Source organism: Stylophora pistillata, chromosome 10, assembly GCF_964205215.1.
Source record: "Stylophora pistillata chromosome 10, jaStyPist1.2, whole genome shotgun sequence".
NCBI lineage: Eukaryota > Metazoa > Cnidaria > Anthozoa > Scleractinia > Pocilloporidae > Stylophora > Stylophora pistillata.
Window position 1 is genome coordinate 23,128,780 of NC_142528.1, and position 11,562 is coordinate 23,140,341.

General features: G+C 40.9%; 1 protein-coding gene across 1 annotated transcript in view; it reads right to left on the reverse strand.

Annotated features, from left to right (window-relative positions):
• The window catches only part of LOC148722298 (uncharacterized), a 63,909-nt gene extending 60,507 nt beyond the window's left edge, over positions 1 to 3,402 (reverse strand). The window contains exon 1 of the mRNA XM_088737156.1: positions 2,249 to 3,402. Coding sequence (XP_088593282.1) covers positions 2,422 to 3,228 — 807 coding nt within the window. The 5' untranslated portion in view covers positions 3,229 to 3,402 and the 3' untranslated portion in view covers positions 2,249 to 2,421. The remainder of the gene's footprint in view (positions 1 to 2,248) is intronic.
• Between the last annotated feature and the right edge of the window lie 8,160 nt (positions 3,403 to 11,562).

Here is an 11,562-nt window from a genome sequence, read left to right on the forward strand (position 1 = left end):
TGTGACGTCAAATCGAGAACGCGAAAGTCTGCATTTCACACATTTTCACTTGTTTGGGAAGGTTGTCGTCGATATTGTCCGAAATATGCCGACTAGGTGTGTTGTATGAGGAATGTATGAAGCGCGATACTCTCTTGCAAATTTCGCACGCTTATTTCGTTAAGCGAAAAAAATTGTTTGGGTTTAGGCGCACTTTAAAGAAGTACCTAAATAAAGTCCGGCAGTTGATCAGTAAGTGTTTCGTGCTTGAAATGTGAAATTCCAATATGCAATAAATGTTAAATTTTTTGAAGAAACAAATATCACCACGATGGTAAAAGCGTCGCTTTTTGCGAGCGATACACAAAAGAGGCGGGAAAGGACGTTGTTGACGCAGAGGACAACTTCATAATGCCTAAACTGGGAACCGACAGAGCGAAGAATCAGTGTCTGTTCAAAAGGCGTAGAATAGGGCGCCCATTCAATATCTGTCTATCTGTTTTGCTTGGCCCTTCAATCCACCATTTTTCTTCTGCAACACTCCTTTGCACATGCTCACACGTAAAAACAGCAAGAAAAATACTTTAAAATAATTCAAGTTATGCATTTGATTCAGCCCATGTGAAGTACGGCGTCTGAATCAAAGTTACTAACTATGATCAAAGCGGATCTGCAGCCGTTCTTCTCGGCTGAGTCAGGCGGGATTAATTGACCGAGGCGATCTAAATTAAATCAGCCGTTCCGAATTGATTTAGACGCTGTAATGACTTCACATGAACTCGATTCATGAGCCGAATTCGATTCGGCTCGGCTGAAGTACGGCGTCTGAACCGGGCTTAAAATGGATAAGCAGTGAATTCCCCGATTTTAGGGACTTGAGGGAGATCCTATCCTTAGCTTTTTTTTAAGCTGATCCATGCTTCCTCATGTAAGAGTGATTACTAGAGAGAGTTGCTCTATTGGTTCATTTTTTTTTTCAAAGTATTATTTTGAAATAAGATATAATAATCAAGGTAAGGAAAAACTTGGAAACAGTGGAAACAAACTTTCGAATAAAAAAGACCTTGGTGGGAATACCGATCTTAAACCTGTTCTAAAAACCGGAGGACTGAATTTCCCACAACACCAGATGATTTTAAGAATAAGTACAACACTTTTAACACCTCTCGGAGGTATTCTGAACTTTATTTCAGTCTTTAGCTGAGCGTGCTTGAGCCACGGAAAAACATCACTCTGTTTTACTCGCCTGTGTAGTTTTACTTTTACGAAGTCAAAATGCTTGCGCTAATATTGTATTTTCGGAAGGTGACACGTCATTGAAATTACTTAAATATTTAAATTGGACATTGTAGCTTAACTGTCACTGTATATTTTCGGTTTTCATCAGTCTGGGAAAATCCTTTTACTTTTCCGAAACCAAACTACGCGCAAAAATATTTTGGTTTCGGAAGACTATAAAAGAGTAATTAAAGTAGTTGAGCGTCATGACTGGAACATCACTGTGTACTGTAATTTTACTTGTCAATTCTCTTTGACTCGCGAGATGTATTACGCTGTATGTACATTACGCTGATATATTACGCTGATATATTAAGCTATATTACGGTGGCCAATTTACCACTTCAACTTTGTTGATATATCCAAATTATTTCGATGTAATAGTTTAAAACTTTTTATTTATATTCTAATTCGACATGAGCCGTCTGCAACCCTCTTCATTATGCCTTCATCAACAGAATGGATATGAATGATACAACAAACAGAATGAACTTGGAAATAACAGCAAGAAAAACCACCCTACAAAACGATCTAAGCTATATTAGTATAACAATGATTCTGAAAACGTGCTAAACCTTTCATATGCAAAACTACGTCTAAGAGAAACTGATAACCCCTAATCGTATTTAATTTGGAGGGCGCATGGACGGTCGTAGGCGTGAGTAAATATAAATGAAAACAACTAGTACTCGAATTTCTATAGCCTACCGCTAATGAAGCAATGTGTAACAGCATAGCATGTAACACTCCAAAGAAAGGGTTACATAACCCATGATAAATACGTTGTGTAAGAGTTTCTTGTATTGTCACTCAGCGAGAAGCCTGTTTAATGCGTTACTGTTCATTGTTACATTACGCCTTTAAATGACGAAACAAACGCTTTGTAAAAATTCAAATCTTTGTTTCTTTATCACATAACTGATGATATGAAAACCTGACATTACTAGATAAAATATTTCACAATTTTCAAATCAGGGTTTTAAAAGAAAACCTTCATCGAGTTACTGCAACTGTAATAGTCTCTGGATTTAAAACTGCTTTTGAATGCATATTTATATTTAAGTATTATTTGCATAAAAAAAAAAAAAAAACATCCACCGGTAATATGCAAATACACCGAGTTGCGCTTTGGAATAAAATTGTTTCACAATAAAACTCAAATATTTACATATTAAGAAAACCAAGGAGCGCAATTCCAGCGAGAAGCAGTTTATAGCTGATGTAAAGCATGCCCGCGTTGTTCGGGTTAGTCTGGTACATGGCCACCATGGTTCCTTCAACTTTCTTCTCGATTTGCGTGCAGTTTGTTCCATTTACGATCGTCATGTTGTACCGAGCACTACTCATTAGCGCAAAATCCTCCTTTTCAATGTCTTGTAAAGACACCGTTTTATTAATTCCTTCAAATCTCTTTACCTTCCCGGTTTCCTTGTACACGATTGTCGTGTTGAGTTCCACTAAATGTTCGTCAATTCCCTCCAGCAGAGTTTGCTCTTCCTCTTTTCTCGTTTTGTTTACACACAAGTTGCCATCTGCATCCAGGAGTTTTCTTTCTTCAGAGGCAAGTCTCACGGCTCTGTTTTCGGGAATGGTGACGTAACTTCGGTACATGGGATACCCGTACCGGCATACTGGGGCACTGCCAAAAGCGTAGCGAGCAAACATATAGCCGACAAAGACCTTCGTAAAAGTGCTTGAGCGCGAACCCTTTGTAGCTTGAGTTACAATGACCGGTGAGCGCGCACTTGTAGCTTTGATCGGCGTGTATTTGGTGACTTTCTTCGCTTTGTAAGCGGTATTACTTCCCCCTGACGACCTTGATCTACTAGATCCACCCCTATTTCTTGAACTACCCCTCGATCGTGAACTACTGCCGCTGCGACCTCCGCCGCGGCCTCGAGCTTCTGAAAAGTCCATCGCGATTAACACGAGAATTAAAATGCACAATAACACAATCTTATGCAGCTTCATTGCTTTCTAGTCGAGTATAACAATTCACCTTTTTCCTCCGTGATATATAGGTTGTTTTTCTTTCGTTTTCGAATGGAAAATTACTCAGAAACTTGTGTGACTCTGAGGAATCATAGAGAATTACTGTACTTACTATTCGTAGAAATTGCTGTAAATAATTAATAATTGGATATTTTCTGCATAATTTTCATTCCTGACATTACGTTGTCAAGGAAACAAAGAAATCATGGTTATTTTAGTCAGTTAGTAAGAGATGTATCATTGCGAATAAATATCGATAGTGAAGGGCAGCTTTAAAATTTTTGAAATTAAACGTGCATGTAATACGATGATGGTTACGGGAGCGGATACGGGCACCTGCCATCGAAGAAACAACAACAAGAGTGTTCTCTGTAGTTAATCCAATGGACCGTGACGTTCTGCATTAGACCAATAACTATACCATCGAGAGAAAATAATATCAAATATGTTTAAAATGCTTTGACTTTCTAAAATGGGAAGCATATTCAACAACTGAATTCATAGAAAACGTACAACTCAAGTCCATCAAACTAAATATTTAAAAAAAACCCGTATCACGTAAAATACGTCTGAAATTTCTCGCTGTTTGAAATTCAGATGAGGAAAATTAGACAGCTTTGTTGTACATCGCCAACACAGCTTTCGCTGAAAGACATCAGATTGAGATAGAATAAATATATGAAAATCATATATTTTGAACTGCGGTATTTGATACGTATGATGGACGATCCTCGCAGTAGATAGCGCTATTTGAGCAATAGCGAAATTCAGACCTGAAAAAAATCAGGCCTGTACGGGACTCGAACTACTGACCTCTGCGATACTAGTGCAGCGCTCTAACCAATTGAGCTAACAAGCCAACTGAGAGCAGGCCGTTAAGTTGATTCGTAATGAACCCGTGAAAGTGATGAATGAGATAGAATAAATATATGAAAATCATATATTTTGAACTGCGGTATTTGATACGTATGATGGACGATCCTCGCAGTAGATAGCGCTATTTGAGCAATAGCGAAATTCAGACCTGAAAAAAATCAGGCCTGTACGGGACTCGAACCACTGACCTCTGCGATACTAGTGCAGCGCTCTAACCAATTGAGCTTTGGTTCACGGGTTCATTACGAATCAACTTAACGGCCTGCTCTCAGTTGGCTTGTTAGCTCAATTGGTTAGAGCGCTGCACTAGTATCGCAGAGGTCAGTGGTTCGAGTCCCGTACAGGCCTGATTTTTTTCAGGTCTGAATTTCGCTATTGCTCAAATAGCGCTATCTACTGCGAGGATCGTCCATCATACGTATCAAATACCGCAGTTCAAAATATATGATTTTCATATATTTATTCTATCTCATTCATCACTTTCACGGGTTCATTACGAATCAACTTAACGGCCTGCTCTCAGTTGGCTTGTTAGCTCAATTGGTTAGAGCGCTGCACTAGTATCGCAGAGGTCAGTGGTTCGAGTCCCGTACAGGCCTGATTTTTTTCAGGTCTGAATTTCGCTATTGCTCAAATAGCGCTATCTACTGCGAGGATCGTCCATCATACGTATCAAATACCGCAGTTCAAAATATATGATTTTCATATATTTATTCTATCTCATTCATCACTTTCACGGGTTCATTACGAATCAACTTAACGGCCTGCTCTCAGTTGGCTTGTTAGCTCAATTGGTTAGAGCGCTGCACTAGTATCGCAGAGGTCAGTGGTTCGAGTCCCGTACAGGCCTGATTTTTTTTTTTTCAGGTCTGAATTTCGCTATTGCTCAAATAGCGCTATCTACTGCGAGGATCGTCCATCATACGTAGACATCAGATTGCAATTTACCGATAGTTTTTGGTGCTATTCGTCACCATTATTCTCTTATCTGTCTGAGTTTTTCAGTATTTCATCTTTTGATACTTTAGTGGGCCATAGGAAACAAAACAAAACAAAAAGCCACGTATTACATCGAAAAATTAAACTATCCCCTGTAAAATGCGATACAAAATCAAAATGATATCCCTCAAAATGCGATACAAAATCAAACGCGAAAGAACTAAGGGTAAAACAATCCAGGGGCAAATAGGTGAATAATAATATTTGTTTTCGCCTGTGAATTATTTGATTTGGTTGGATAAGGGGGCAGTATGCAAGCGCTGATTCTTCGCGAAGGAAAGGTTTGATCCGTTGTCGTCAAAGAAATGCGTGCGGCGCAGGAGTGTACTGGAAAAAAAAGATGTTCGCTTGGCTGTCACATCTCGCGCTTCAATCTGCTCGAGATGGCCGAGTGCGTCATGAAGAGATTAGGGAGGAGTCAGCTTGATCTAATGTCAAAGGTAAAGACAGGTGATTCTTGAAAGACTTTTAATGTGCAAGAGGTTTCAAAGCGTTTTAGAGATAAGATACAGTGCATTCTGAAAAGTTAAGGTGTTTGTTGTATTGATGACTATCTGTAGAAAGTGAAAATGAAAATGAAAATTCTCTTTTACAGAGGCCCGAGTGAATCAGAAAACCATCGAAACTGACAAATTTTAAACCATACTAGTAAAGAGATAAAATACGTGCATTATTATGCAAAGATAAGCTGTTTGTTGTATTGATGACTATCAAGTCTCGTTTGAATGGGAAAACCATCAAAACTGTCAAATTTTACACAACACTAATAAAGGCAGGGGTCGAACTTACGCTTTTGGTGTTTACATTTGGACATAAAATCTGTCATCGCGTGCTTGCGACAAGTGCGACCCTTTTGTCGCAAACAGACATAACTATGTCCGAAGGACCTAAAGATCAAAAAAGCCGATGTCCTGCCCCGAGGCAAGCCATATCTCGTCTTATCGCTTTGAAATAACAATTTTTGTTTTTCCTCCGTCGCAACGTCGATCAAATCTGAAATACTAGCAAAAATTTGGATTTTCGAATTTCTGCAAAGACAACACGTGTGCACAGCTAGCTATCGGTTCAATATTTTAGTCACAGGTTTTCTCGACACACGTTTTATCTGGTCCCTATGGCGAATTTCACCCCATACCAATTTACAAATTTGCACTATTCACCTGATTATTTTCAGTATGGGAATGGCTTGTTTTCACCCTTTGGCTCGAAGATATTTTCACATTTTTTCACATCCGTCGACGTCGGTTTAAAGCGGCAAGAGCCAACACTATTGCCGTTGGCGAGTGTTGGACAATGCGTACAAATCAATAGGGTTTTGTAGATTGAACAAATTAAACAGAGAATGAAGAAATGTCGCTAATAAAACTAGCACCAGCTTCATGTCTACAAAGATTTATTTGGTGCTCTTTTCGCGCGTGAAATATTAAGAGTTGACAGTCTGGTTTCAAATATCATTTATGTCGCACAAGTGCGACCTCCATGACTCCCGTGGTGTAAATGTCGCGACATATTTGTAGGACAACTTATGACGCGACATAAAAAAAATAAGGTCACAGTGCGACTCCTGCCAAAGTCACCCATTCACTAACACCCAGCTGCAAAATCTTGGTCAAATTTTTACTTTGAATGCATGATTTATCCAAACTGACCGACAATAAAACGCAATACACATCTGATAGAATAATATCGAATCTCTCAAATTATTATAATAACTTTTTTTTTTACATGCAAAGGTAAACGGTTGATCAATGCAAGAGCATTAGTGTCGAGAAAAATATCATTGTTCATAGCAGTGGAGTTTTTTCCGTCATTTATGTTTCCCATCGTTTTATTTGCCGAGCACTCTTAATGAAAGTGGCTTTGGGAAAAAAAAAAAAAAAAGACTGTCACAGCACGAATTTGCGGCCTAAACTGTTAAAAGCTGTCGCTCCTAACAAGATACATCTTTGGCTGACTGCCTCATTTTCTTGATTATTATGACATCTATCGTTAAATTACGAGCTAACACAAACTTAGCTTCTACACTTGAAGTGAGGGCGGGGGAAGTCCCTCAAGACAAGTTAAATTGGCTGAAATAGCAATCATGTTAGTAAGTGGTCTCTCTCTTGACCTTGTATGGTCAAGGAAGGGTCTGCCAAATCTGCGAGCCACGGTGCGAGCCACGGTGCGAGCCACGGTGCGAGCCACGGTGCGAGCCACGGTGCGAGCCACGGTGCGAGCCACGGTGCGAGCCACGGTGCGAGCCACGGGGCGAGCCACGGGGCGAGCCACGGGGCGAGCCACGGGGCGAGCCACGGGGCGAGCCACGGGGCGAGCCACGGGGCGAGCCACGGGGCGAGCCACGGGGCGAGCCACGGGGCGAGCCACGGGGCGAGCCACGGGGCGAGCCACGGTGCGAGCCACGGGGCGAGCCACGGTGCGAGCCACGGTGCGAGCCACGGTGCGAGCCACGGTGCGAGCCACGGTGCGAGCCACGGTGCGAGCCACGGTGCGAGCCACGGTGCGAGCCACGGTGCGAGCCACGGTGCGAGCCACGGTGCGAGCCACGGTGCGAGCCACGGTGCGAGCCACGGTGCGAGCCACGGTGCGAGCCACGGTGCGAGCCACGGTGCGAGCCACGGTGCGAGCCACGGTGCGAGCCACGGTGCGAGCCACGGTGCGAGCCACGGTGCGAGCCATGCGAGTCGCGCGAACCATGCGAGCCATTTTTGCGAGTACTTTTTTTTTTTTGTTTGATTGGTCCAAGGTCTGGGAGGTCGTCGATCATTTCGCGCCCGACTATCACTAAACTACTATCGTTATAAACCGTCCGCCCGCCATCTTGAAAGCGGAGATGATCCTGGGGATGAGTGTAAACGGTACAACCTCCCTCGCAGGGTACTCTCTCTTTCCCTGGGAAATTAATTTTAAATTTAGCTACAAAAGTGCTTAAAATTTGAAATAACCCAGAAAAAATCCTTTCATCTATTTAAATCGCTGAGGATCCGCAAAAAATAAAAACAATGCGACAAAAATTAATTAAGGTTCAAGACTTAGGAAAAAAGCTTTCTGAGGAAAACTTACCGCTCCAACCCCTTCCGCTCCTCGAATGGGTTGTTGAGTGGTAATCCATTGACTCCTGTCATTCATTGATATCCACGTGGAAAATCATTCAAGAGAAAAGAGAACAGTACTTCCAGGCCAACTCCGTGTATTGGCGTCAAGAATGGTGAGTAAATCGTGTAATTTTAACAGCTTCAGAGTTATCTTGTTCCGTTGCTCTTGTTGTTGTTCTCATGCGAATATAAATGTAACAAATAAAAATTCTTAAACATTTTGACTGTGGCTCGCATGACTGGCATGGCTCGCTGGCTCGCAGATTTGTAACACTCGTCAAGAGTCAAGGAAGCTCGGAATAAAAATTATAACTCCTTATAGGACGTCTTAAAACAGGAATAGCAGCGATGGCAAAGTAAGCCCAAAACAGCAGAAATCGCCAAAAACCACCATGAACGCGCAAGGAGTGAGTAAGTATTATCAATCTTACGTGTGAAACGTTCATATTCGGAAACCACATGGGTTTTGAGCGTCTTGTGGTTCTCCAAAATCAATATATCAATCCCCCGCTTCGGTTGAATTGTGATATCTTCGAAATTTTCCTGTTTCACAATGGTGAACAAAAACTATTTCACGTCCAGCTTGACCGTTTGTGTTTATTTGCTACTTTCGACCTCCTTTCAGTTTATTAGTATTTATCTTTCAAAACATGCACGTACTTAACTTATTTTTGAACAAATTGTGAAAGGATAAAGGACGTCACTATTTTTTAGCCCCACCAAAATCTATGTTCTAACAGTTTCAATCTTCTAACGTGTATTTTTAATTTAGAGTATTGACAAAAACCGTCGCCTTCAATAATATAATTCATAACACATCTTTGTAAAACTGTGTACGTTTATTACGACATAATTGTATTTTTAATTTAGAGTATTGACAAAAACCGTCGCCTTCAATAATATAATTCATAACGCATCTTTGTAAAACTGTGTACGTTTATTACGACATAACTGTATTTTTAATTTAGAGTGTTGACAAAAACCGTCGCCTTCAATAATATAATTCATAACACATCTTTGTAAAACTGTGTACGTTTATTACGACATAACTGTATTTTTAATTTAGAGTGTTGACAAAAACCGTCGCCTTCAATAATATAATTCATGACACATCTTTGCCAACTGTGTACGTTTATTACGATATAACTGTATTTTTAATTTAGAGTATTGAAAAAAACCGTCGCCTTCAATAATATAATTCATAACACATCTTTGTAAAACTGTGTACCTTTATTACGACATACCTGAAACATAACGTACGCATCTTTCAACGCCAAGTAACAACATGCAGTTCTTAGGTCAGATGATCTGTTGAAAAAAAACATAAGACACAAGAATAAACAAAGTGATGTCTAAGGTCAAAGACTGCCGGTAATCTATCTCGAAAATCCACTCGTTTTTCAGGAATTATCATTATGGCCTTTTCAGTTTGTCAAGCGTGGGTGCATTGAGACGCAGCAAAATATTTGCTAACCACAAGTGTCAATCACACGGAAATAAACACCATCGCTTGCGCGCTGTTCGCGGGAAAGGTTACATGTGATCTCAGGAGTCTAGGGCTCATGGTAAATCTTTACCCTCTTCGATCGAATATGTTGCCTCGGCGAATTATTGCTTGTATTCTAGTTTTTTTTTTTCCTTCCTTGCATTCTTTCAACTCTAGCAGAGGCAGTTGCTACTTCTAATTATGCCAGTGGAGGCTTCACCTTGTTCGACTGCAACTGGTTCCAGAGTACTACAACAGATTTGTCCGTAGAGGGCGGCGAAGGCCTCATCTTTATTACTGAAACCTACCTAAGCCTTAAAATTTTTGGTTTGAAATTCATTTTTCATAGGCGTAATATCCCCAAAGAATTCTTTTATCGCCAGATGAGAATGTCGCGCGACACGTTTGACATTCTGGTGGCCAGTCTTCGTCATAAGCTACAAAGCGGTGAAGACACGCAGTTGAGGAATAGCATCCCACCAGAAAATGTCTTGGCCATCAAACTAAATCACTTAGCACATGGTGGGTCATTCGGAAATGCAGGCATTGCAATGAATGTTGGTAAAGCAACTGCTCGTGAAGCGTTCACTGATGTCTGAAACACTCCGACTAAAAATAGAGATCAAATTTTCTAGATTGACATTTTCCTTCAAATCATGGCGCGTAAATTGACAAATCTGTCAGATTTCATGCCTGAAAAAAATTTATCATTCTCCGAGGCAGAACGACGGCATCTTAGAAGTTTGGTAAGAGCCTATCCGCACTAGCGACAAAATTGTTTATTTAGAGAAATTTTCTGTCATCACCAACACTTTACAAGTGCGGATGGTTTGTCGCGACTTGACAAATTTACTCGAGCCAATTTTTCGAACGCACCGCCGACAAAGAACCTTGGCAAAATCGACTGAATAAAAAAACCCGTGATAAACTTATCGACCTTTTGTCGTGAACGCCACCACCAGTGTGGTGATTGAACTGAGTTTAGTTTACCAAAAGATTGCAGTAACTGTCTTTCGTTGCGTGATTCGCAGATTTTACAACTTCAAACAACTTCAAACAAGATGAATCCTGGTAATTAGAGTTTGAATCCATCTGCAAATATATGAGCAGGTCAGGCGCTGGATGCAGCCGGGGCAAGATAAAACGGTGGAGTGATTTTCCAGCCGCCACTTTATCAGTCTAACAACGAAGCAGCGGATGTGGCACAAGATTCAGAAGTGCCCGCTCAAAGCAAAGGGGAAGGAAAAGCTAAATTGATTAAAATTACAGTGAAAAATAGTATCGGTGTTAATTTTGGCCGTTAACCGAATTTGACAGATTTAACAGCTTCGACATTTTTAGTGCGGATGCAACAGAGGAGACAAAAACTTGGTAAGACAAAATTTGTCCTTTGATTTTGTCGAAACAATTCTGTTTTGTCTGCTAGTGCGGAAAGGCCCTAAGCTTTGACAAAATTTGGTAGATCTAAAAATCGCCGGGCGCAGTTGTCTCAGGGAACTGGTGACAGATTTGTTCGCAAAATAAACAAAAATTTGCCTAGTGTGTAGGGCCCTGTGTCTATCATATCATTGGCTTAGACACCTACCTTTTATTCACGGTGTTACTAGGCTGCTAATTAACTTTTTGAAGACTACCCGTCTTACGCCTGATGTTTCGGAAGATTACAACTCCAACATATGTTCTCACTCGTGCCTGACTTCAGCACGAGTTGCCACTGGCGGGAAGGTGGTTTTAGCCTTGTCGCACCATAGCTGAGACAGATCGGCGTATTCAGTGTTTCTATTTTATGGCTGTCATACCGTCATAGATACTGTTAACCCGCAGTGGACTTCACAAGAAACATATGTAAACATCCAT